This window comes from Hibiscus syriacus, unplaced genomic scaffold (assembly GCF_006381635.1).
Source record: "Hibiscus syriacus cultivar Baekdansim isolate YM2019G1 unplaced genomic scaffold, ASM638163v2 tig00111648_pilon, whole genome shotgun sequence".
NCBI classification, from domain to species: domain Eukaryota; kingdom Viridiplantae; phylum Streptophyta; class Magnoliopsida; order Malvales; family Malvaceae; genus Hibiscus; species Hibiscus syriacus.
The window spans coordinates 393,532-420,279 of record NW_024063145.1 but is presented as its reverse complement, the minus strand read 5'-3'; the positions used below and the strand labels follow the sequence as shown (position 1 = coordinate 420,279).

Genomic DNA, 26,748 nt, shown 5'->3' with positions numbered 1-26,748 from the left:
CGAAACGACGTCGTTCGGGAAGGCCTATTTAACGTTTGAAACGGCTGGCCCAAAGGGCCAGCCTTCATTTCTCTATTTCTCCTCTCTCTCTCTTCTCTAAGAGAGCAATTTCTCTCTCGCTTCTCTCTAAAATAGAGAGAAGCCAGACGGCCGGCAGCCGTCCGCCGGTGTTCTTCCGCCGCCAGCCATCGCCGCCGGCCACCGCCTTCGGTGGCCGGAAATTTTTTTATACTAAAACATAGATCGGACCGTCCTAATGACGGTTCCGATGGCTTTTTCTTTTAAACGGCTCCCGATTGGAGCAAATCTAAGAAATATACCTTCGGTTTTTCGAAGGTTTTGGTGAGGTCCGGTGGTCGTGGCTTCCTCGGTAAGCTTCTCTTCTTTCTTTTTCTTTTCTTTCTTTTTTCTTTTCTGTTTCTTTGCTGCGTTGTTGTTGACTGAGATCGTTGGTAGTTTTTTAGTATCTTGTTTCTCTGTTTCTCTCTCGGTCCCTTTTTCTTTGCAGGTTGGGTGATGGCTATAAAGCCATCACCGGTGCTCGTCTCAAACCGGTCCGAAAGGGGTTCTTCGGTGAGTCACCGGACTTCCAGTGGTGACTCACCATTTGGGAAAGACGTGTGCGGCTGGAGTGGCGGCGAGACTGAAGCAGCGCCGCGTGGTCTTCTGGAATCTACGGCGGCGCTGGGACGTGTCCCTAGGGTATTGATACCCTAGGGTTTCCTCTGGCAAACTGTGGACCGTTGGATCAAACCAGATCCAACGGCTGAAACTGAGCGGCGGCAGTTGGATGATACAAACCCTAAATTGGGTTTAGGGTTTACTGTGGGATTTTGGATCCGGGCCATTGTTTGTAATTGGGCCTCCATTTTGGGCTTGTAATATTAAATAATATATAATAATAATAATAATTATTATTATTATTATTATAATAATAATTATAATAATAATAATAATAATATAAATAATATTAAAATGAAAAAAAATGAATATCTTCAGCTGCCCCTCTTTGCTTATTCTTAATAAGAATAGAGCAAAGACGAAAAGATAATAAGTTTTTTTATTTGACTTCACTTGATTAGTATGGAGATGTTGAATAAATTCTTCTCTTTCTTTCAGATGAGTTCTTCTCATTATGAACTTTCCGCTGGGGATGATGTTGACCTCTTTCTTTCTGTGATAGAGTCATTCAAAAGGTTGAATAAGCTCTTCTCATTATGAACTTCTTCTTCTCCTGATGAGTTCTTCTCATTATGAACTTCTCTGGAAAAACTGACCCATCAAGTGATGGATTTGAGCAAAAAGCTGAACAAATTCTTCTCATTATGAACTTCTTCTTCCTTCTTCAGATGAGTTCTTCTCATTATGAACTTTCTCTAGAAAAGTTGATCCATCAAGTGATGGATTTGAGAAAAAAGCTAAACAAATTCTTCTCATTAAGAACTTCTTCTTCCTTCTTCAGATGAGTTCTTCTCATTATGAACTTTCTCTAGAAAAGTTGATCCATCAAGTGATGGATTTGAGCAAAAAGCTGAACAAATTCTTCTCATTATGAACTTCTTCTTCCTTCTTTAAATGAGTTCTTCTCATTATGAACTTCTTCTGGAAAAGCTAATCCATCAAGTAATGGATTTGAGCAAAAGGTTGAACAAATTCTTCTCATTATGAACTTCTTCTTCCTTCTTTAAATGAGTTCTTCTCATTATGAACTTCTTCTGGAAAAGCTAATCCATCAAGTGATGGATTTGAGCAAAAGGTTGAACAAATTCTTCTCATTATGAACTTCTTCTTCCTTCTTCAGATGAGTTCTTCTCATTATGAACTCGAACTGGAAAAGATAATCCATCAAGTGATGGATTTGAGCAAAAGGTTGAACAAATTCTTCTCATTATGAACTTCTTCTTCCTTCTTCAGATGAGTTCTTCTCATTATGAACTCGAACTGGAAAAGATAATCCATCAAGTGATGGATTTGAGCAAAAGGTTGAACAAATTCTTCTCATTATGAACTTTTTCTTCCTTCTTCAGATGAGTTCTTCTCATTATGAACTCGAACTGGAAAAGATAATCCATCAAGTGATGGATTTGAGCAAAAGGTTGAACAAATTCTTCTCATTATGAACTTCTTCTTCCTTCTTCAGATGAGTTCTTCTCATTATGAACTCGAAATAGAAAAGATAATCCATCAAGTGATAGATTTGAGCAAAAGGTTGAACAAATTCTTCTCATTATGAACTTCTTCTTCCTTCTTTAAATGAGTTCTTCTCATTATGAACTTCCTCTGGAAAAGATAATCCATCAAGTGATAGATTTGAGCAAAAGGTTGAACAAATTCTTCTCATTATGAACTTCTTCTTCCTTCTTTAAATGAGTTCTTCTCATTATGAACTTCCTCTGGAAAAGATAATCCATTAAGTGATAGATTTGAGAAAAAAGGTTGAACAAATTCTTCTCATTATGAACTTCTTCACCATTCTTCAGATGAGTTCTTCTCATTATGAACTTCCTCTGGAAAAGCTGATCCATCAAGTGATGGATTTAAATCTTTGCTAAAATCTTTGAAATTCCTGTCAAAATTCAACATGGATGAGAATGAATGAAAATGCACCTATTTTTGCAAATGCCTAAATATGATGCATGATTGTTAAGTTATTTGATTTCAGATTGGTGAACTGAATATTTCTTCAGTTGTAGAAACCCAATAAATCTTTCTTTTTCAAATCAGAGAATCTATCATCTTTGACAAATGTAGATATAATGTCACAAAATCTCTTGAGAATAAAACTCAATAGTATAGGCTCCTGAAAAGCTTGCCTGCATGTGACATGTTGATTCCGATAACAACTCATCTGATTATGAAATGACCTTTCAAGATGATTTCACAGATATCGATAGTTCTTTTAATACCGTGAAATCTTGAATTCTGATTCTGATGAGGAGAATAAACTGTTATACTTGACAAAAATGGGATTCTCAGAGGCTAAAGCTTCAATAGCCATGGAGAGATGTGGTTCAGATTCATCAATTGCAGAATTGACAAATTTTATATGTGTTGCTCGAATGGCTAAGGCTGCTGATGCATTTTTCCGGTAAAGGATGGGAAGTCATTATGCAATGATCCCAATTATAAGCAAAAGTGAAACTTGGGCTATTATTTGTGGAAAAGGAAGAAACAGAGGAAGCTTGAAAAGAAGCTTCATAATGAAGACGATTATGCAATTCATCTTTTAATTCAAATGATTGGTTATATGTTTTATATCAAACCAAATTAGATCAGATAATTCAAAGAACACTTCCAGAAGATGCTATTGGGTCTCCTTATTTCTTTCAAATTCAATGATTGGTTTTACCAAACCAGATCAGATAACTCAAAGAACACTTCCAGAAGATGCTATGAGCACATTCCTCTTTCAAATTCAATGATTAGTTTTACCAAACCAGATCAGATAACTCAAAGAACACTTCCAGAAGATGCTATTGGGTCTCCTTATTTCTTCCAAATTCAATGATTGGTTTTACCAAACCAGATCAGATAACTCAAAGAACACTTCCAGAAGATGCTATGAGCACATTCCTCTTTCAAATTCAATGATTAGTTTTACCAAACCAGATCAGATAACTCAAAGGACACTTCCAGAAGATGCTATGAGCACATTCCTCTTCCAAATTCAATGATTAGTTTTACCAAACCAGATCAGATAACTCAAAGAACACTTCCAGAAGATGCTATGAGCACATTCATCTTTCCAGATAATGTTTAGTTTTACCAAACCAGATCAGATAACTCAAAGAACACTTCCAGAAGATGCTATGAGCACATTCATCTTTCAAATTCATTGATTGGTTTTACCAAACCAGATCAGATAACTCAAAGAACACTTCCAGAAGATGCTATGAGCACATTCATCTTTCCAGCTAATGTTTGGACTGGGATATCACAATACTTATTAGATGTAAAGCCAGAATTTGTAGATTCGAAACATTTTCATGCTACTACACTGAAAAGGGCTATATTCATAATTCTGCCAATTAAGAACAGATTTTCTCTTTATTCTGCTTCCTCCATGTGCTGATGTTTTTCCATTGACAAAGAAATGATGGCCTTCCTGGGATCCAAGAACAAAGTTGAACTGTTTATAAACATGTACAGGAAGTGCCAAATTGATAGAAAGGATCTGTAAGGCTCTTGAAGCTTATGACAATGAATCACATTCGAATGTCCAAAAGTATGTTCTTGATGAATACTGAAAATGGAATCTAGTATGGGTTGGAAGGAATAAAGTTGCTCCACTTGGATCTGATGAGGTGGAAATGCTTCTAGGTTTCTCTAAAAACCATGCACAATAATCTGTATAGAGACATGTTCCATGGTGGTATCAATGTCCTGTCTTTTTTCTCTGGGATCAATGATGCAGAAGTTGCCTTTTACTGTCTTGGCGTACTTTTGAAAGCAGATGTGCAAGAACTGAATGATGATCGATTGGAGCAATTGATGAGTAGATTTGTCGAATTCGACCTTGTTGTCGGTTGTATCCAGCATAACAACCTTATTGTTCATGGCTTTAAGATGGTGATGATTTGCTTACTTTGTATTCCATGTATTTAAAAGTATTAACATAAAGTGATATTCAGAAATCTTTAAATTATTTCAAAATTATGTTAATTCAATAAAAGAATAAATTGAATTTTTGAAAATAAATTGAATCTCAAATAAATTGAACTTGAAATAGATAGAATTGTATTCAAAGTTATGGCAAGCATAAGATTGATAAAAATTCAAATGTCTCAACAAATTATTAGCATAAATATTTCTAAATTAATCAAGTTGACACAATTTAGAGTAATGATGTAAGCTTTTGTCTGGAAGATCTCAAACGTTGTCAAAATGCTTGTAGATGTGAAGTTTCTCCCAAACTGTCAAAATCTTAAGAGAGTTCAATTGCCAGATGCCTAATATCAACCTGTATTTGAGCCGCCTTTTCAGGTTTTCAACTCAAATCCTTCCTTTGGTTACAAGATGCCCTTTGCGGGTTTTCATCTTGACCCCTCTTTTTCTTTTTCTTTCTTTTCTTTTTTTCTTTTCTCTTGTTTTTTATTATTTTTTTCATTAAGCATAATATTTCTTGACAGAATCTGAGTTTATTGGATTTCTCAGAATTTTTCCATCCATTTCTGCCAAGATCAACGCTCCTCCGGAAAAGGCATTTTTCACAACGTATGGCCCTTCCCAATTAGGCATCCATTTCCCACGGAAATCTTTATGTATAGGCAAAATCTTTTTTAGTACTAGATCACCCTCTTGGAATTCTCTTGGATGTACTTTTTTGTCATGAGACTTCATCATCCGTTTCTGATACATCTGTCCATGGCAAATAGTTTTCAATCTTTTCTCCTCAATAAGGTTCAATTGATCAAATCTAGCTTGGATCCATTCAGATTCATCCAATTTTATTTCTCTCAATATTCGAAGCGATGGAATCTCAACTTCAATTGGAAAGACTGCTTCCATCCCATAGACTAAAGAAAAAGGCGTTGCCCCAGTAGATGTTCGAACAGTAGTTCGGTATGCGTATAGAGCAAAAGGTAACTTCTCGTGCCAATCTTTGTAAGTTTCAGTCGTCTTTGTAATGATTCTCTTGATGTTCTTGTTTACTGCTTCAACTGCCCCATTCATCTTTGGACGATATGCCACTGAGTTTGCATGTTTGATCTTAAACTGTGCACAAAGTTCGGTCATCATTTTGTTGTTCAGGTTCAGAGCATTGTCTGTAATGATCCTTTAGGGTAGGCCATACCGGCAAATTATCTCTTTCTTTATGAATTTGCAGACTGTGGACCTCTTAATATTGGTATATGAAGCAGCTTCAACCCATTTGGTAAAATAATCAATTGCCACAAGGATGAAATAATGTCCATTCGATGCTTTTGGTGTGATTGCACCAATGACATCTATTCCCCACATAGAAAATGGCCAGGGTGCTGTCATTACATGTAAAGGAGATGGGGGTACATGAATCTTGTCTGCATATATCTGGCATTTATGACATTTCCTTGTATAATCAATACAATCTGTGTGCATGGTAGCCCAATAATATCCATATCTCATTATTTTTCTGGCCATGGAAAGACCATTTGCATGTGTTCCACATATTCCACTGTGTACCTCTTCAATGATGCTTTTAGCTTCGCTGGTATTTAAACATCTCAATAGCATTTGATCATTGCTTCTTCTATACATAATCTCGCCATCAAGAAAATATCCAGCAACCATTCTTCTCAAGGTTCTTTTATCAATTTCCGATGCATTTGGTGGATAACTTTGATTTTTGATATATTGCAGAATATCATGATACCATGGTTTACCATCTACTTCTTCTTCCACACTATAACAATGTGCAGGAATTTCATATACTTGCATTTTGATTGGCATCATATCAACTTTTTTAGTTGCTTGAAACATAGCAGCTAATGTAGCCAAAGCATCTGCCATTTGATTTTCTTCTCGAGGGAGATAATTGAAGGTGACTTTCTCAAATTCTTTCATTAATTTGAGGGTAAAATTTCGGTATTCCAACAATTTGGGATCTTTTGTTTCCCATTCTCCTCGCAATTGATACACCACTAACGATGAATCTCCATATATTTTGAGACATTTGATTTTTCTTTCTATAGCTGCTTTCAATCCCATGACACAAGCTTCATATTCCGCCATGTTATTGGTGCAAAAGAACTCCAGTCTACTTGTAAAGGGATAATAAATATTTTCTGGAGAAATTAACACTGCCCCGATTCCTCATCCCAAAGCATTAGATGCTCCGTCAAAGTAAAGCTTCCAAGATGCAGATGTGTCATTTGTTCTGACTTCTTCATTCATGAATATACACAACAAATCTTCATCAGGAAAATTGAAACTCAAAGGCTGATAATCATTTGATACACGACTGGCCAGAAAATCAGCTATGACACTTCCTTTTATCGCTTTTTGGTTGACATATACAATATCAAACTCAGATAATAACATCTGCCATCTAGCCATTCTGCATGTCAAAGCTGGTGATTCCATTAAGAATTTCAAAGGATCAAGTTTTGATATCAGCCAAGTAGTATGGTATAACATATATTGTCTGAGTCTTCGAGTAGTCCACACCAAAGCACAACATAATTTTTGTATTGGTGGATATCGAATTTCACAATCAGTAAATTTCTTGCTCATATAATAAATAGCTTTTTCTTTTCTTCCAGATTCATCATGTTGTCCCAGTACACATCCCATTGAATTTTCAAAGACCGTCAAGTAGAGAATTAACGGTCTATCAAGCGTTGGTGATACTAAAATTGGGGCATTGGATAAATATTTCTTAATAATATCCAAAGTTTCTTGACATTCTTCATTCCAGACTTCAGGATTGTTCTTTCGAAGTAATTTAAACACTGGATCACATTTGTCAGTTAATTGAGAAATGAACCGAGATATATAATTTAATCTTCCCAAAAAGCCTCGAACTTCTTTTTTTGTATTGGGTGGTGGAAGATCTTGAATTGCTTTTACTTTATCTGGATCAATCTCGATTCCTTTTTTGCTGACCACAAATCCCAAAAGTTTTCCAGAAGTTACCCCGAAAGTGCATTTTGCGGGGTTGAGCTTTAATTGATATTTCCTCAATCTCTGGAAAAGCTTTCTCAGATTTTGAATATGTTCTTCTTCATTTCAGGATTTGGCAATCATGTCATCTATAAATACTTCAATCTCTTTGTGCATCATGTCATGAAATAAAGTTACCATGGCTCTTTGATACGTTGCCCCTGCATTTTTCAATCCAAATGGCATCACTTTATAACAGAATGTGCCCCACATGGTTACAAATGTTGTTTTTTCCATGTCTTCATGATTCATTTTTATCTGATTATATCCTGAAAAACCATCCATGAATGAAAACCATGCATGTCCTGCAGTATTGTCTACCAATGTGTCTATGTGGGGTAATGGAAAGCTATCCTTCGGACTAGCTTTGTTAAGATCTCTGTAATCCACACACATTCGAACTTTCCCATTTTTCTTTGGTACGGGAACAATGTTGGCTACCCATTCTCGGTATTTAGATGCCTGTAGGAAACCTGCATTGATCTGTTTCATCACTTCTTCTTTGATTTGCAACAACATTTCTGGCCTCATTCGTCTGAGCTTTTGTTGGACCGGTTTATATTCTGGATTGATTGGAAGCTTGTGCATCACTATATCTGTGCTTAAACCAGGCATATCTTGATAAGACCAGGCAAAGATATCTTTGAACTCTTGAAGGAGATTTATCAATTCTTGTCTTATCTGGATTGTCAGAGTAGTACCAATTTTCACCTCTTTCATTTCTTCATTTGTTCCCAGATTCACAGTCTCAATCTCTTCTTTGTGGGGTATAATTTGTTTGTCTTCTTTTTCTACCAATCTTAATAGTTCAGTAGGAACATCACATTCCAGTTCATCCTCACACCCATTGATTTCTCCCAGACATATGGGCTGCTCTAAATTTATCTCTTGATTAAATTTAGGAATAAACATGCTATTAACATGGTGACACCTGCATTAATAAGTCGGACATATTTCCGAAAGAATATAGTAAATTTATAAATAAATGTATAAATGTAAGAAAATGTAAAGAATGATTGCCATCTGAAAATTTTAAAGAAAATTTCTTATATTTAACATAATTTATTTTACAAGATAACAAAAAGTTTTCATATTTTTGAGCTAAACATAAAGATTAGTTCTGAATATTACTCTGCGTTAATATTAAAAACTATAGGAAGATCTTCAGTGGTCCAATTGTTGAGTGTTTCTCCAGGAAAACATGGGCGAATCCTATCCAAGTATTTGCCAGTCTTGTTGTCATTCATGATCATGTTGATAAATAATCCATTCATAGCTTCTTCAACTATGCTTTGATTTTTCGTCAACCTTTTTTCTTTAAAGGCCTTAACAAGCTGTTGTTCTACATTAATTGTTCCCCCTGATCTGAATGTGGTCTTCAATTGTGGGAAAGACATGTGTTTCGAAAGGATTTCTTCCCCTTTCAATTTTGCCTTTCTGTCTTCACATCTTCTTTTCATCTCTTTGTTCTTTTGCTGAAAATTGGGCTTAAATCCAAGCCCAAAACGATCTTTCTTCATCTTTATACTTACAGGAACTGAAATCCCTTGAAGATTCTTTCCTAAACCTTTCCCAGCTTTAGCTCCGATGCCTAAAGTTTGTCGTACCGTCATCTTGGTGCAATCAGATAATCTGGGATATGGAATTTTGCTTCCTTCTGCAATAAAGGTTGCATTGACAAATTCAAGAGCTCGAAAAGAGCATTCAAGTGCATAATCATTGGTTTCAATATATGGAACATCACTTGTTATAGACGCAATGATTTCTTCTTCAGCTCCTACGCATATTAGTTGTCCATCAACAACAAATTTCAATTTTTGATGTAATGAAGAAGGAACGGCTCCTGCTGAATGAATCTATGGCCTCCCTAATAAACAATTATATGTAGGGTGGATGTCCATCACCACAAAGTCAATATTGTACATGACTGGTCCAATTAACAACGGTATTTCCATTTTCCCGAGCACCTCTTTTTGAGTACCATCAAAGGCTCGCACTACATTCTGATAACTCTTCATGTATGATTGATCCACAGGCATTCTTTGAAGTGTGACTAGAGGCATCAAGTTGAGAGCGGATCCATTGTCAATCAATACTCCTGGCAACACATGACCATGACAATGTGTCGTGATGTTCAAAGCTTTTACTGACCCCATTCCGCCCTCCGGTATTTCATCATCCGTGAATGTTATGTAATTGTCAGCAGCTATATGTCCCACAATTCTATCAAGTTTATTGAGGGATATATCTTCAGGGATAAATGTTTGATTGAGAATTTTCATCAAAGCATTTCTATGTGCTTCTGAATTCATCAATAGATCAAGAATAGAAATTCTCGCTTGTTGTTTGTGTAGTTGTTCAACCACACTATACTCACTATGTTTCAGGAATTTCAAAAATTCTTGAGCTTGTTTTTCTGTCACATGCTCATTGAATGCTGGAGGGGATTCATCATCAAATACCTTCTGAGGTATTACCATGGCTTTTCCTTTTGCTTTCACTTGTTCTGAAGCATTAGATGTTTCGGGAGAGTAACATCTCCCACTTCTTGTAAAGAACCCGACTTCGCTCACTACTTCAGACGTCGATGTTGTATCCAAATTCTGTATTTTCTCTTCTATTTTTTCTAGAGAAACAGATCCTCCTACCATTGAAACATTGGTAGTATAATTCCAAAGTACCCTGCGGGTATCTTTGTATGGAAATGGTAAAGGAGTGGTGATAACTACTTTCGGCTTTATTGGTGCAAAAATCGCCGTAGATGATTTCAAATTAATGATCACAGGATCATTTATTCTTTGATTAGGTTTAGAATCCTCTGATGAGCAAACATCATCTTCTTTTTTCCTTGGTTCTTCTTCAAAGAATTCTATTTCTCTGTTGTTCATCAATTTTTGCACCAAATCCCTAAACTCATGACATAGTTGAATTTTATGCCCTTTCTCTTGATGATATTCACAATAATTCTTGCCTTCATTCTGCTTTGGCCTGAATTGTTATGGAATTATACCGGCTAGAGAGAGTTGTTGGAATACCCAAACAAAAGGAGATTTAATTTCAGAAATGTCAATTTTTGCTTTCTTTCTGTTCTCTTCCTGAATTGCATTCACGTTTTTATCTCCATGATTTGGCAATGGATGATTTGATGCAGATGGTGTATTAAATTCCAGCTTTCCAGTGTTGATCAAATTTTGAACCACCCTTTTTGAATGCCAAAGAGTTTTCAATAGAATGACCCGTAATTCCTTCATGGTAAACACAGTGTTCCTTTGTATCATACCAAGGAGGGAATGGTGGTTGCATGGGAACCAAAGGATAGGGCCGTATGACATCTGCTTTTAATAGCGAATCATAGATCTCCGCATATGGTACTGGTAAAGGTGTAAAAGACAACCTTTCATTTTCCTTTCGAGATCCTCTGGACTCTACTCGATTAGTGTTTGTTTCCTCTTTCTTAACCCTTGGTTGGGTTATTGTAACACTTTTCGATGAATCCTTGTTGTAAGAATTTGCATTGTTGACTTCATTCTCTTTTTTCCGGTACATAGGTCTTTTGGAACTAGACCCCTCATTTGATTCAATTTTGCCACTTTTCAAGACATTTTCAATGAGTTCTCCAGAAATGATCAAATCTGCAAAATTTCTGGTTGCATTCCCCATTAGATGATTTAAATAAGGAGCTTTCAATGTATGGACAAATATTACTGTGGCCTCTTTTTTTGACAAAGGTGGTTGAACTTGGGCTGCCGTGTCACGCCATCTCTGGGCATACTGTCTGAATGTTTCATTATTCTTTTTCTCCAAATTTTGGAGAGTCCATCTATCAGGAACCATGTCTGTTACGTGGCGGTACTGCTCTAAGAATGCTTTAGCCAGATCTTTCTAGGATCTAATGTTGGCTTTGATCAATTGAGTATACCATTTTAAAGCCGGTCCTGTCAAACTATCCTAAAAGCAGTGAATTAACAATTTCTCGTCCTTCACATATCCTGCCATTCTGCGACAAAACATAGTAATGTGGGATGAAGGGCATGTAGTACCGTCATATTTATCAAATTCAAGAGCTTTGAACTTGATGGGGAGGATTAAGTCTGGAACCAAACTCAACTCACTAGCGTCAAACCCATAGAATGATTCAGTTATTTCCACGGATTTCATTCGTTCTTCTAAGCTCTTGATTTGTCTGGTCAATTCTTCATTTACTTTTTGTTTCTCATTCAGCTCATTCAAATCTGGGATTAAATGCTCAGTATTAAAATCCCCTATTTTCACATATGATATAAGCGGATTTTTACTTGAAGATGCAGGATCCACTTGTCGATTTTCATGTGGTTTGTCTTCTTGAAATGCTGATGTACGAGCATTGATTTGTATAGGTGTAGTACCAGAGTGATAAATTGGTTCTGGTGGAAAACCTAGAGGATATATAGGTTCTTGGTCGAAAGATACAGGATTTTCATGCATTTTTCCAATGATAGCCTGCCTTTTAAACATGTCCTCTATTTTCTGCATCATACTGTCTTGGGAATTTGCAATATTGGCTTCAATTTTCTCTAGCTTCATTCTCATTTCTGCTTGTTCTTTATTATGTTGTTCCTCAATACGTTGTATTTTATCCTCCATAATTCTCTTAGTAGCTTGTCTAGTACCGTAGTGATGTTGTATTTCTCTTTTGGCCAGAATAACTGCGATTGAAAAATCTTTTAATATTATTTTTTTCAGATTTTAATTCATAATTTTATCTTAATAAATAAAATAAAAATAAAAAAAATATTCATAAAGAAAATTATGAAATGAATGATGAATGTATGCAAAATGTATGTATGCAAAAAGGTATTGATCCCAAAAAGTTAACTGTCATAGAACAACTTTCATCGGCATACCAAAGTTTCTTTATAATAATTCATAACTACAGATAAGGCGTAGCTTTCCTATTAAGCTCTATAATTTCTTTAATTAACCATGACACCTTCTTTCCGCACTTAGAAACTGGATCAACGTGATGCTCAATTATTTTGGCTTCAACAGCTAGTTCCCCAACATATCTAGCAACTTCGCTCATTTTTACCATGGCCTCGAACACCATATTACTTCTTTCTTCACTTCTTTCAACATAGAAATCAGTTGACTTTTGCCATTGTTCATTCGTTCCTTCAAGAGTTTGCTCTAACTCAGTGATTCTGACTTGACAATTGTGCATAATTTTTTCAAGATCTCTAATGCGTCTTCGCAGTGAAGCACTTTCCTCATTACTTTCTTTGAGATCATTAGGTCCTAGACGAACCTTTTCTTGAAACAATGATTCTTCAAGTTGCAAAATGTAAGCATCAAACTCTGCATTTTTGTTTCTAGATTGATCCAGATCTTCTTCAAGTTTTGTTCGTGCTTCTTGCGTTCTTTGATTAAGCTTCTGGATTTGAACATCCTTGTTTCTGCATCTTTGCATCCAATTGCTAGCCACTTCCTGCTCTACCTCAAGTCTGGTGTTGAAATTTTTTCTTTCTAGCTCCCATTTTTCTTTTTCAATATTGTATTCTTCCATCTTTTGGCCTCTGACTTCAAGTTCAGCAATCAGCTGGTTCATTTCAGATTCAAATCCCTTGAACATGATATTTTTCTCACCTTCAAATTTATCAAAGATGTCATTCTTCATCTCTTCTAAATCTTTGGCTCGATCCCTTTCTCTTTGCATTTCATTCATGATCTCGCGGTGTTCAGCCTTGCTTTTTATAATTCGCTCTCTTCTGTCAACCTCAAAATCTTCCATTTTTTTCTTTCCTTTCTCAAGGCTTTTGAGTAGAAGGCTATTCTTTCCTTTCAGATCTTCAACTCGTCTTTTCTCGATGTTCAATTCTCTGGTCATCTGTATTGTTGCCTGGCTTGATCCTGATGCTTTCCGGGATTTATATAACTCCTGGTAATTTTTCTGTAATGCTCTGAATTCATCATCAACTTTTTCTTTATCTTTTCTCAACATTGCACATTGTGATGAATGAAAGTCAATGTCAACACCCAACATAGCTTTATCTTGTCTCATTTGCTCTAATTCTTTCGACCAGCCTTCTCTTTCTGCTTCAAACTCAGCTCTCAGGATTTCAATCTCTGATGGAACCACCTTAATGCGATCTTCCATAGAGATATCCTCTTTTTGATCTGGTAGAGGAATATTTTCATTTTTCCTGACAGATCTTCATTCCTCATAATCAGGAGTTAGCATTTCTTTTGCTGCTTTAGCTCGGATAAAAAAAGTTGTTTTCCAAGCTGTAACGGCTTCCATGATATTTCTTTTATAATTTTTGCTGTGAAATGCAAACTCAGATGAATGTAATCCAACGGTGACAGGTACAAATTGACGACCTTCATACTGTCTTATGACCAGAAGTGGTGCATATCCAATTCCTCCCCATAATCCGAGCAGCATTATCCAATTGTAATCACCACATTTGTAAAAGAATTCCCTTTGGATTTGCCACGGGGCTCGCCAAACAATGTCATTGTTTTGCAGATTTCGAAAGGCATTAATCCACATATCTTTCTTAATTTCTTTCGGCCATTCCTGCTCCAGAAATTCTTTTAATGGTGAGTAATCCGTATTAAAGCGTCGGTATGAAACTTTTTCTGTCCTCCAGAAATGACTACGGATCCAAACATATAACAACTGGGTACACCCTGAGAATCGTCCACCTCCTAGCTTTCTACAAGCATTTAACGATCTGAAGGTCTCTGCTAGAATTGCAGAAGCAGGATTAATCTTTTTCGGTAGCTGTTCAAACAAATCTACCACTGCAGCTTCAACATATCCCAATATTTTTGGGAAGATGACCATACCATACATACCCAGAGCAAATAAATCGAATCGTACTTTAATATCTGGATGGCTCTGAATAAGTTCTTTAATGTTGGTCCAAGCAATGCCTTCGCTTTCGCCTTTTTGTTTTGTACGGGATGCCACCCATTCTTCTCGTACCCCGGCAATCTTTGCTAATTTAACTCGAAAGGGTTGAGTTTTAATTGACTTTGAATAGATTCGATTCTCCAAAGCCCCTTCGATATGTAACAAAGTTGTGTACTCTTCAATAGTAGGGACCAAGTCCTCTTTATTGAGAGTGAAGCAATTGTACCCTGGATTCCATAATTGAATTAGGGCTCTGAGTAATTCATCATCAACTTCAACATAGAGCAAATATGGGATGTCTCCGTAAGTCTGATAAAACTGCAATTTTTTGTTTGAATCCCAACTTTCCCAAATACTTCGCAAATCCTGCATATCATTTCTTTTTAGCGAAACTGAAGCATAACTGGCCAAGTCAGATACATAATCATCCTGTAGACTGTCTCCTTCTTGTCTTTGTAAGTCCTCAGCCCACTGTCTTACTTCTGAGTTTAGAATTACTTGATTTGAACACTTTTTATCCATGGATGAAGGCTTTCCAATGAGACAATTAACACAAGGATCAATGCCTTTTATCCTGTATGATGCTATGCAAACAGAAAAAATAAAGAACACACAAAAAGAAATGAATTACATAATAAAGAAATTTAATAATAACATTTACCTAAATATTTTTATTTAACATGCTTTTTCTAAATTTAAATAATTTAAATATACATGTAATTTAATCAGTAAAGAAAATAAATAAATTAACAGGAAAGTTAGAATTCATTTCTCCTGTGTGTACACCTATTTTGGACAAAATTTCGGCATGACTTCAGATCGAGAGAGTTTCTAGGGTTTATTATATGCAGGTTTTCAGTTCTAGGAGTAAAGGTACTCGAACTGTCCTTGTTGATGCCCCCTTGGGCTATCAAACCCTCAATCCTAGTCCATTACAGACTTAAACGGACCGAGTTCAATTCGAGGGGATACATTTCTCTATGACTAACACGGAGAATAAATTCTCACGAAGACATAGAGCATATGAACCCCAAAAGTTACTTGCTAGGTCTGACACGGAGAATAAATTCTCACGAAGACGTCGCTTTCACTCCCACTTAAAAGGGACAAACTCAATTATAGAGCTTATATTATGCAATGCAAGTGTTGTGTGTGAGGAGAAATGTTCAAACCTTTGACAGAAAAATAAATAACGAAATAAAATACTTACAAGTAAAATGAAACATATAAATATTATGAAAATAATAAGTAAATATAAAAATTTTGAAAAGAAAGAATTAAAAATTAAATATATGAACTTTTAATTTTTAATTAATAGAGACAATTTATAATTGATTTTAAAGTTTGACCAGGTCCCCAGCGGAGTCGCCAAGCTGTTGTAACCGGTTTTCGTCCGGGCACGAAATATTTATTTGGCGGAAAAATTGATGTGAATAAATAGTTTTTGAAAATAATTTGGGAGTCGCCATCGGCCTTTTGGGTCAGGTAGGTCGAATACCTAAAAATTATTTTAAAAGAGTTTTAAGAAAACATCAATTAAAAAAAATGAACTGATCTACGTTTATAACCAAAAATTCGTTCTTTTTAATAATAAAAAAAGATTCGTGGTCGGTTACGTTTAGGGAAGGATTAGCACCCCTACAACGCCCAAAATTAGTACTTTTTAATTATAAATTGTCTCTATTATTAAAAATTCAAAGAAAAAAATATTCAAAAAATATTTAATTTATAATCCTATTATTTCAAAATTATATAAAAAAATATTTATTTATTTAAAAATATCGGAAAAGGACTTCTAGGTGTCTTAAGACAGTTCTTTTCTTTGATATTAATAAATATTAATTAAATAATATTTTTTATAATATTTAATTTTAAAATACCAGAATAGGACATCCAGTTGTATTAAGACTGCCCTTTTCTTCGATATTGAAAAATAAATATTAAAATAATTTATTAAAAATATATATAAATTATTATTTATTATATATATTTATGACTATAATAATAATAAAAGTATTTAAATATAAATAAATAAAACAATAAAAATACAATTAGAACGATATATTTAAAAGCAGTAAAATAAATGAAAACATTTAAAATTAGTGACTAAAATATAGTAAAATTAAGATTAAAAACCTAATTCATAATTAATCAAAATTATAGGGATTAAACATACTATTTTTTTATTTTATTAATTTAGTGACTAAAATAAAACTATATAAAATTCGGATATTAGATTAAAATAAATTAAAACATATTATTCAGATTAAAATATTAATTATTAAAATTATAGGACTAAATCTGTTCTTTATCCTATATATATTATTTTAATATAAAGGACTAAAACAAATAAAAATGAAATTAAAGAACCGAATTAAAAGGATTATAAACTCGATTTAGTGACTAAAATGTAAAAGTTACAAGTTATAATGGTTGCGGACGGGATTTAACAATTTAAATTTGCACAAATAGTCCTTCCCGAAACGACGTCGTTCGGGAAGGCCTATTTAACGTTTGAAACTTCGGGCCAGCCTTCATTTCTCTATTTCTCCTCTCTCTCTCTTCTCTGAGAGAGCAATTTCTCTCTCGCTTCTCTCTAAAATAGAGAGAAGCCAGACGGCCGGCAGCCGTCCGCCGGTGTTCTTCCGCCGTCAGCCATCGCCGCCGGCCACCGCCTTCGGTGGCCGGAAAAAAAATTTTTATACTAAAACATAGATCGGACCGTCCTAATGACGGTTCCAATGGCTTTTTCTTTTAAAAGGCTCCCGATCGGAGCAAATCTAAGAAATATACCTTCGGTTTTTCGAAGGTTTTGGTGAGGTCCGGTGGTCGTGGCTTCCTCGGTAAGCTTCTCTTCTTTCTTTTTCTTTTCTTTCTTTTTTCTTTTCTGTTTCTTTGCTGCATTGTTGTTGACTGAGATCGTTGGTAGTTTTTTAGTATCTTGTTTCTCTGTTTCTCTCTCGGTCCCTTTTTCTTTGCAGGTTGGGTGATGGCTATCGGTGCTCGTCTCAAACCGGTCCGAAAGGGGTTCTTCGGTGAGTCACCGGACTTCCAGTGGTGACTCACCATTTGGGAAAGACGTGTGCGGCTGGAGTGGCGGCGAGACTGAAGCAGCGCCGCGTGGTCTTCTGGAATCTACGGCGGCGCTGGGACGTGTCCCTAGGGTATTGATACCCTAGGGTTTCCTCTGGCAAACTGTGGACCGTTGGATCAAACCAGATCCAACGGCTGAAACTGAGCGGCGGCAGCTGGATGATACAAACCCTAAATTGGGTTTAGGGTTTACTGTGGGATTTTGGATCCGGGCCACTGTTTGTAATTGGGCCTCCATTTTGGGCTTGTAATATTAAATAATATATATTAATAATAATAATAATTATTATTATTATAATTATAATAATAATTATTATAATAATAATAATAATATAAATAACATTAAAATGAAAAAAATGAATATCTTCAGATTTTGTACTAAACTTTAAAACGTTTCAATTTTAGGCACTAGAGTTTTTTGGTTGTCAATGACGGTCAATCGTCATCAGTCATTTATCACTAATTGCAGTAAGACTAGTACTTAAACGTCTATATCACTCCTCTTTATTCTTCTAAAATTATTTTTTTTTAAAAACTCAAAAATGATAGAAATACATTTAAAGGCCCGACATGATAATACTTCAATGTCCTACAATGATCATTTGATGAAGTAGTTTTTAGGTATATTGTTTGTTTTCTTGAAATAATATTTTTTGCGGTTCAAATTTTTGAGCAAACACTCCAAAGCCCTTAAATTTAAGAAAATCCTTAAACCCAAAAATGATAATTTTTATGTTTAATGTTATGAGTTTTGAAATTTAAACTGATAAAGTGATAGAAGATAACAAAATGAGTTCATTGATTTCAAAGGAAGTTGCAAAATATATCAGAAAACGACAATTTCTAATGACACTAAAAATAGATAATGAAAATAATGAATTGAAATAAAAAATGACTACCTTCATCAAATTTGTCTTTTAATGATTTTTTAAAAGTCAAAATTTTTAAACTTTGATTATGATTATTTTAAATATTTTTAAAAATTAAAAAATTTTATAAAACATATATTTCAAAACTATAATCTTAAAAATATAGTTTTTTTCATAGTTTTATCAACAATAAATTTTAAATAATAATGAGTCAAATTGGAAAAAAAAAACCCCAATAAGAGACAAATCAGATAATTTGTGTAATGGTTTTTCCCTTAAAGTGCAGAATTTGGTTTTGTGAAATAAGAAAGTTGAGGCCAAAACTTGATAATAACTAAACACTAGCCCATCCACCGGTGATTAATTGCATACAACAAAGCAGAGCTGGTTTTGAGCTTCAATCTCTTGAGCTCGGGATACCTTCTTTTTTTAGCATGCATTTCAATCAATTTGGATTCATCAAGTTGGACATGGATAAATCCCACATTTACTCAACTTTCAAGTTATTGCCATTGTACACAAGCATATACGGTCCGTAACAAATACGAGTATCGGTTATTTTTTAGACAAAGCAAAGGATGGGTAAAGACCAGTAAAACGGGTGTTCTACGAAACTTAGCTCGGTGTTTGTTTATTTCCATGGCTGCCCAAATCAGCGGCCGCATGAGCTGCGCGGTTCAACATGCCGGAAACCCAGAGTGCTCCCTTGGCAAAATAGCTGCTATTGGCAATGGCATTGCCTGCTGCTACCGTGGTTCTCCCCGTGAAACTTGCAGCTGTTATCACTGCAGTCCCGGTAACCGATGCAACGGATTTGGTGATGTCCGAAACATGATACTTCTCATCCACTGATTTTACAGTTTCCATGCTAGTGTTGATCTTATCAGTGAGGCCAATTCTATTGCTAAGCTCAGCAACTTTGGCTGCTGCGGTAGCAGACACTCGATATGACTCATCCAAGTCTTTGGCCTTGACAAGGGCATCTTTTCCCAAAACATACCCTTTGGCTAGCATTGTTTTGACAACAGTCACCGCTTCTCCGGGAGAAGAAACAAACGGTTGCATAGAGGTAACCTGCAAAGATACTAGGCGACTCAAACTGCAAATATTGATACTGTGTTCTTTTTTATACAAAATAATCGACTTAAAGCAAAAACGTTTTCATGCCCCATGTTGCTCATCACCCTGACCAGAAAAACTAAAACGAATCGTGCAAAACAACAAACAAGACTACTGCAGAGACCTCAATGATCCTAAACTCGAGGATAGATCCTGATTTCTTCAGCATGCCAAACATGCAATATTCATCTTGAATGATATAACCATCATGACTCTAGAAGCAGATTAAGATAGTAGACTCGGAATTGAAATGATCTTACGGAAATTACTATTTATTCCTGTCTTCGACATTTATATTAGCTCGTATCATGTATCCCTCAATCTTAAAATTTAGTTTCCGGATATATTAATGTCCAAAAAATTAGGATATACCAAGGAAGATCTAAACGCAACCAAGAAGGACGTCAAAGTCACACAGTCAAGTTCGAATCCCTTGCTGAGAGTTTGATCAGTGACAATTGCTTATGGGCTAGTAAAACCAAGCAATCAACCTGCTCTTCTTATTAAAGAAATCGAAACATACCGTTGAGCTAGTATCCTCTTGAGTTTTCCATGAAGAACCATCCCAAGGATATGAATCACCGTCGTAGGAACCCCACCTTGATATGCATACAGACTGATCAACAATTGTAGCTCCCTGACACAAAAAATCTGGCAGCAATGAGATAAATAATAGCTATGAAAAATTTGGCACTAAAGATCGAGATTAAGAGTCTATCTTAAATTATGGTCTATTTCACAGAATGAGCCAGCCTCATTTCCATAAAGTCTTCATAATAAACTCATCAAGAAATCAATTCAGCCACTCGAAAAGTCATCCGTATTTCAGGAAACTAGACGGACGAGAGCTTTTTCCATAAGAAAGATGTTTGGAGGTACTTGAGCAATTTTATTAACATCCAAGAACTTATTTTCTAATACAAGTTCCTAAACCGTGTATCTTACCAGTCATACAATTTCAAAGAGAAGCCTTCCAAGAATTACAGAGTTTAAATTGACCAACTTTTCTTTGTTCTTTTGGATCGAGTGATGCCAGTTTTCACCTTCTAGGCTAAGTCACGTGAAGCCGATGTGCCAGATCTCATACGAAGTTTCCTTAAATAGACAAGGACACACGAACAAAGTTCTAAACTTTTACAGACATTAGATGCTGATATTGTAAGCTTTTCTCTGTGGTATGCTAAAGTCAAGTTAGACTAATGGAAAATTAGTTGTGGCCTTACATGGAAACCTACTTTTTTAGGTTACATAAGCTGATACTCATACCATATTAATACATCTTGATGCACACATGACGTTATGGTGGCATTCGAAATCAAAACAAAGATTCAGTGTAAGAACCATCCAGGTAGCTAAAAGAAAACAATTATTTTTTTCTTTTAGGAAAGGAATTTAGCTTATTTCCCTCTGTCGAAGTACGAATCAGAGCTTACACTGAGTAAGACGGCAGTTTCCAGTGCATAGGGATCTTTAAATGTCACGTAAGCCGTACAAGCATATTCCCCGCATCTGGTTAAGAAAGCAGCTCCCATCATTACAGCACAAATTTCTTAGTAACAGAATCAACGAAATCATGAACGTCAGGTTTAAAAGAACGATCAAGAACAAGCTAATCTTCATCAGCTAATCACATCACTATACTAAGGCGTACTAAGAAATAAGGTTACGTAAACTGAAAGAAAAGACAAGGTGATGCAGGAGCATCTACATGCTAACAGCTATGGCCTGATTTGATTCCCTATCGTAAAGTTAAACATCTCGATTATTGTAAACACTCATTAGCTCAACAAATATGGAATTATATTAATGTATCCGAGCAGGTAATATATGAACCAACAAGAGATCATTTCAGACAAAAGACTTTGAGGCTTTTCACTTTTTTCTCCCCCCAAAGAACCAGTAAATTTCAGACAAGAAATATGTCGAACTTGCAGTAAATTGTACTGGATATCGAATCATATCAACTGTCTAGATTCTGTTAATGAAATCGGAAATACCAAGTATCAAACAAGAAAGCATTTCAGACAAAAGAAGAATCACTTTTGACTTTTTCCTAAAAGAGTTGACAAACAATAAGTAAAATTAAACAACTTGATCATAAAAACTTCCTTGATTCAAGAAACCTGTCACAAATTATGGGAATCATCACATGAAGAAATTATACTAAAAAAACATTGTTTTTCCACAAAAACCAATATCAAGAATACCAATTATCCAACAAGAAATCATTTCAGACAAAAAACTTTGTATCTTTTGAGTCTTTCCTTTTTCTCTCGAATAACCAGTGAACGATAAGTCCCAACAGATTTGCAAACGCACAATAATTATGCACAAAATCATGAAAATACACCATTATCGAGAGTGATTTCTAATATTTATTCAGATGATCACAAATAGAGTAGCGAAATATTACCCGATAATTTCGACATGTTCAATTGCACCACAGTATGCGAAAAAGTCACGGAGATCCTTCTCGGGAACTTTTGGAGATAAGCTTGTAATTTCAGCAGTGTAACCTCCAGGGTACATTTTCTTGAACTGAGATAGAGCAAGCCAAGACGAACCTATTCAAAGGTATTTAAATAAAGTTTTAGAAGCAAACATAAAAGGTAGCTTGATAATGCAGAAATCATCTTTGTTCATTCAAAAGTTTTATAATGCCGAAACCACTGCCGTTCCGAGGAAAAAGACACTTCTTTTAGAGAGATGGCTAAAGGAAATTTCAGAAAGAGATAATATAGGGATTATCATCTTGGGGCAGTGATTCTTTCATTCTTATGTATGGTTCAGAGAAAAATAGTCCACAGTGGTCCCAACTACGTAGCTCTCATCGATCATGGGATAGGTACGCAATGAAACCCGAAAATTCATGGAATCTTCTAAAATCAAATGAAAAAAATACTAACAATGTTGCTGATTTTCTGGCATCGATTGGCCTTAATTAAACAGTAACACATTCAACTTCTCAATTTTAAAATGCCAAAGCTATTTTACCAAGTGGAATAAAACAAATCTGTAACCCCAAGCAAGGTGCCTTGATCTACTCCGAGATCTGCTTAAATGCAGCACAATGAATCTCAGTTTGAAGTCAAAAGTAATAAAAGGGATGAGCTTTGGGGACAGCCATAGCCCATATAATCCTCCCAAATGAAAATTATACATTGGCTTTCAATGTAAGCAAGTCAAATATTGTAAGCTTGAAGCAATATTATCAAACTTTTGGCTAAAGTGCAAAAGAGGGTTCAACTAATATATATAAGAATAAAAGAAATTATCATGGCTTGTATCAACAATTGGGCCGGGGGCTCATTAATGAGTAAAAGAAGCAAACTTTGTCTACCAAATATCAATTAAAGGCCCTCAATTTCCAATATCAAGAAGCGTGGAACTAATGATTAAGAATACTTCTTGAATTTATTGAAAACCCAGACAATAAAAGAGGTGCACCAACTTATTAAAACTGATCAAATAAGCTAAAAAGGAGAACTGGGTATCACTGAATTTGCATGGAAAAAGAAGGAAAACTGAAACAAAAATTGAAACTTCATAAAAGCTTATGATTTTTTTTACATACCTGTTGTTGTTGATGATGATCAGAGGTTTAAGAAAGCTTAAGCATGATAAAGAAGTGAGAGGGATGATGGAAGAGACAATTAACCAACATAAACACTACACGCTGGTCATCTTTTCAGATGGCTACAAACCACACTCTCATTAATCGAGCGTGCATTTCAATAAAGAGATTTGCTGTTCTTTCTTGATCCTTTTTTTTTCCTCCTTAAATAATGATTTCTTTCCTAAAAGCAAAAACCTTATTTATTACTCTTTAAGTTAACGTGGAGTAACATTAAAATTAGAGAAAATCGTATCAGTGACTAAAAATGCCTTATAATATACGATTTTAATTAATTTTTTCCGGATTTGCCAAAATGACCAACAAAATCGCAATGCGATCGCTAATTCGCAACGCGATCTCCATTATCGCAAATTCGCGTTACATTTCGCGTTGCGATAGTTGAAAATCGAGTTGTGATGGTCTACAATGTCGTTGCGATTTTCCCAATTCGCAATGCGAATAAGTAAATCGCAACGCGAATTGGGAAAATCGCAATGCGATACTTACTATCGCAATGCGATAATACAAAATCGCAACGAGATACTGACTTTCGCAACGCGATTTTGACTTTCGCAACGCGATTTACATAGCGCCATTCGTATTAACGCGTATTATTTTTTCAAATTCCAAACACGAATTTTTTCTTAATAAATCGGAAACTGAACCGTCCACAGTAATCGCAACTCATAACCTCAAACCCAAAATCACAACACTCAATCACATCTCCATCTCTCACTCTCTACGGCAAAATCCGTCCCCATCTCCGAAGATTTCCGTCCCCATTGCCGGCGAAATCCCTCACAACCATTCACAGTCAAAAATCCCTCACAATCATTCAGAAATGAAAAATCAACCTCCGAGGGTTAGTTTTTTTTATTTTTATTTTGAAATTTTTGCATTATTTTAGGTTTTTCATATTGAGATTGATGATAAGTTTACTGGTAATTTCAATAATAGATTAACCATTTCACTTAGATTTCTTATTAAATTCATTCGATTACTGCCAATACTGCTAAACTGTTTAGCATGTGAAGTTAGTATTTGTCTTTGTTTTGTCTTTTGGTTGAAGTAATGCAGAAGAAGAATAGTTTCGAGAATGAAAATCGCAACGCGGAAATAACTATCGCAACGAGAGAATCGCAACGCGAAATAAAAAACGCAACGCGAAACCAAAATCGCATTGCGATTTTCATTTCGCGTTACGATTTTCATTTCGCGTTGCGATTCTCTCGTCGCGATAGTCATTTCGCGTTGCGATTCTCTCGTTGCGATAGTCATTTCCGCGTTGCGATTCTCATTATCTCGTTGCGATTTTCATTTCAACCAAAAGACAAAACAGTGTTGCAAATTTTAGTTTCAAGAATAAACTACTATTTATGTTTATTGTTTTTGGTATATCTTGACAGTGTAGTTTTTGGTATATCTAACTTGGTATGTTTATTGTTTTTGTAGAAATTTTTTTCGGCTTCATTGACATTAAGGAATAAAGTTAGCCTAGCCACTACAATTGCTTCGAAGCTTTCACCTGCACAAAGAAAATTGTTTGAAGAAACCTACTTCGGGCCATGGCTGAGAGTACAGCATTCGGGTGGAGATGCTAATTTGACCCATTTGTGGCTTCAGACCATGACTAGCGAGCTACCCGACAGTATATAACGTGGTGAGGAAGAGATATGGTTTCATTTTCCACCGGCGTATACTTGTTTTGGGCGGAAGGAGTTCTGCTTAATCACTGGTCTACGATTCGGACACGATTATGTAGGCCGGTACACTCGTCATATCACCCGCCCATCATGGTTATCCAGGGTTTTTCCTGATGAGTCAATAGAGAAGCCGAACTTACACGTCGACGACATGAAGAAATTGTTTAATAAGAAAGATGGTTTTACTCGGATGAATGACGTCGATGTTGTCCGAGTATGCCTTCTACTACTTTTGTATGCCGGCTTTTTAGGTATAGAGGCCAGACAACCTATTCCTCAGGAGCTAATATTATTGGTAGAGGACATAAATGCATGGAATCTGTTTCCGTGGGGTTCGTATATATGGAAAGCTACCTGGACTAAGTTGTCGTCTGCCTTTGATGACCGCAAAAGTTTGCGGGGCGATGGGTCAAAATACACTTTGTCAGGCTTTGTTTGGGCCTTTAAGGTAAGAATTTCTATATAATGTTTTCAAAATTATAATTAATTATTTAACAATTACTAATGTTTGTTATTATATTGTTTGTAGATTTGGATATTCGAGGCTTTCCCCAGCATGCGGACATATGCATTAAAATCCTCAGATGATATTCCTAGGGCTATTTCCTGGAAGAGAAAACGTATGTTGGATTGGGAAGACTTAATACCATATGCGACAATAAATAATGTAAGTTAACACAAATACTATCATATATAAACAAGTTATTAATAGTAGACGTTTAACTTTGTTTTAGTTTTTATATTTTTAGGAGGCCAACACTCTATTAATGAGACTGACACCCACGGAGGCTGAGCTTGCCACTGATTGGTGGCAAGCTAGTCAGCGTTTTTTGATGGCACGAATGATGAGCAGCCTCCACTTCCTCCACTTCGAGAGCCATCACCTCACCCAGAGCCATCACCTGATCGACCCGACTATACACCTCTACAACGAGAGCCATCACCTATCCCATCACATCATTGAGTCTCTTCTCCACCATCACCTCATGATAGGCGACCGAAAAAGATGCCACGACTTCTATCTCCCTGTTCTCCACCTCCACGGGATGAGTCAAGGGAGTTACGTGATGAGGTCAATGCCTTGCGTGAGGAGATCGGTACTCTACGCGATAACGATGGTGCATGGCGTGTGGAGGTGTCTACTTTACGTGGTGAGGTTGCCGCTCTACGTGAGATGGTAGTATCGTTGCAGAATGAGGTTCATACTCTACGCAACGAGGTAAGTTTAAGATTTTCCATATTTAACTTGATGATAAATTTACTCGTAATTTCACTTAGATTAACCATTTCACTTAGATTGCTTAGTAAATTTATTCGGTTGCTGCCCAATTCTGCTAAACTGTGTGTTCTTTATCACTGTGAAGTTAGTATTTGTCTTTTATTTGTCTTTTGGTTGAAAGTAAATTTTTTTCGGTTCCTGCCAATTCTGCTAAACTGTGTATTCTTTAACACTGTGAAGTTAGTATTTGTCTTTGTTTTGTCTTTTGGTTGAAAGTAAATTTGTTCGTTTGCTGCCAATTGAAACTATTCTTCTTCTGCAAATTTGAACTATGATAGAATAATGACTTGGGTGAATTCAATGCAAGTTTGAAACATATTTGTCTTTGTTTTCACTGTTAAATATCATGTCTGTTTATTTACTGATATTTGTATTTAATTATTTAGCGGACCGATAAGGTGGATGCTTTACGTCGGGTTTTTATTGCACGACAGAGTTCACGCATCAGACGGCGTGCACTTGCTATTAAGTCTCCGAACACCCCAATAGTGCGAAGACACCGCAATAAGAAGCCCGACTCGCCTATCATCCCT

At 35.7% G+C, this 26,748-nt stretch overlaps 1 protein-coding gene across 2 annotated transcripts; it reads right to left on the bottom strand.

Moving 5' to 3' along the window:
* Positions 1–558: 558 nt before the first annotated feature.
* Positions 559–23,293, bottom strand: LOC120166834 (binding partner of ACD11 1-like). Of its 2 annotated transcripts, XM_039176028.1 has the most exons (7): positions 23,192–23,292; positions 22,031–22,181; positions 21,051–21,126; positions 20,141–20,254; positions 19,109–19,572; positions 16,833–16,837; positions 559–568 (listed from the first exon to the last, which is right to left on the bottom strand). In XM_039176028.1, the coding sequence occupies exons 2-5, from the start codon at positions 22,144–22,146 to the stop codon at positions 19,114–19,116; spliced, it is 765 nt and encodes a 254-aa protein (XP_039031959.1). In that variant the 5' UTR covers positions 22,147–22,181; positions 23,192–23,292; the 3' UTR covers positions 559–568; positions 16,833–16,837; positions 19,109–19,113. The 2 variants fall into 2 exon arrangements, with proteins under 2 accessions (XP_039031959.1, XP_039031958.1); XM_039176027.1 differs by lacking the exons at positions 559–568; positions 16,833–16,837 and having other exon boundaries at positions 19,085–19,572; positions 23,192–23,293.
* Between the last annotated feature and the right edge of the window lie 3,455 nt (positions 23,294–26,748).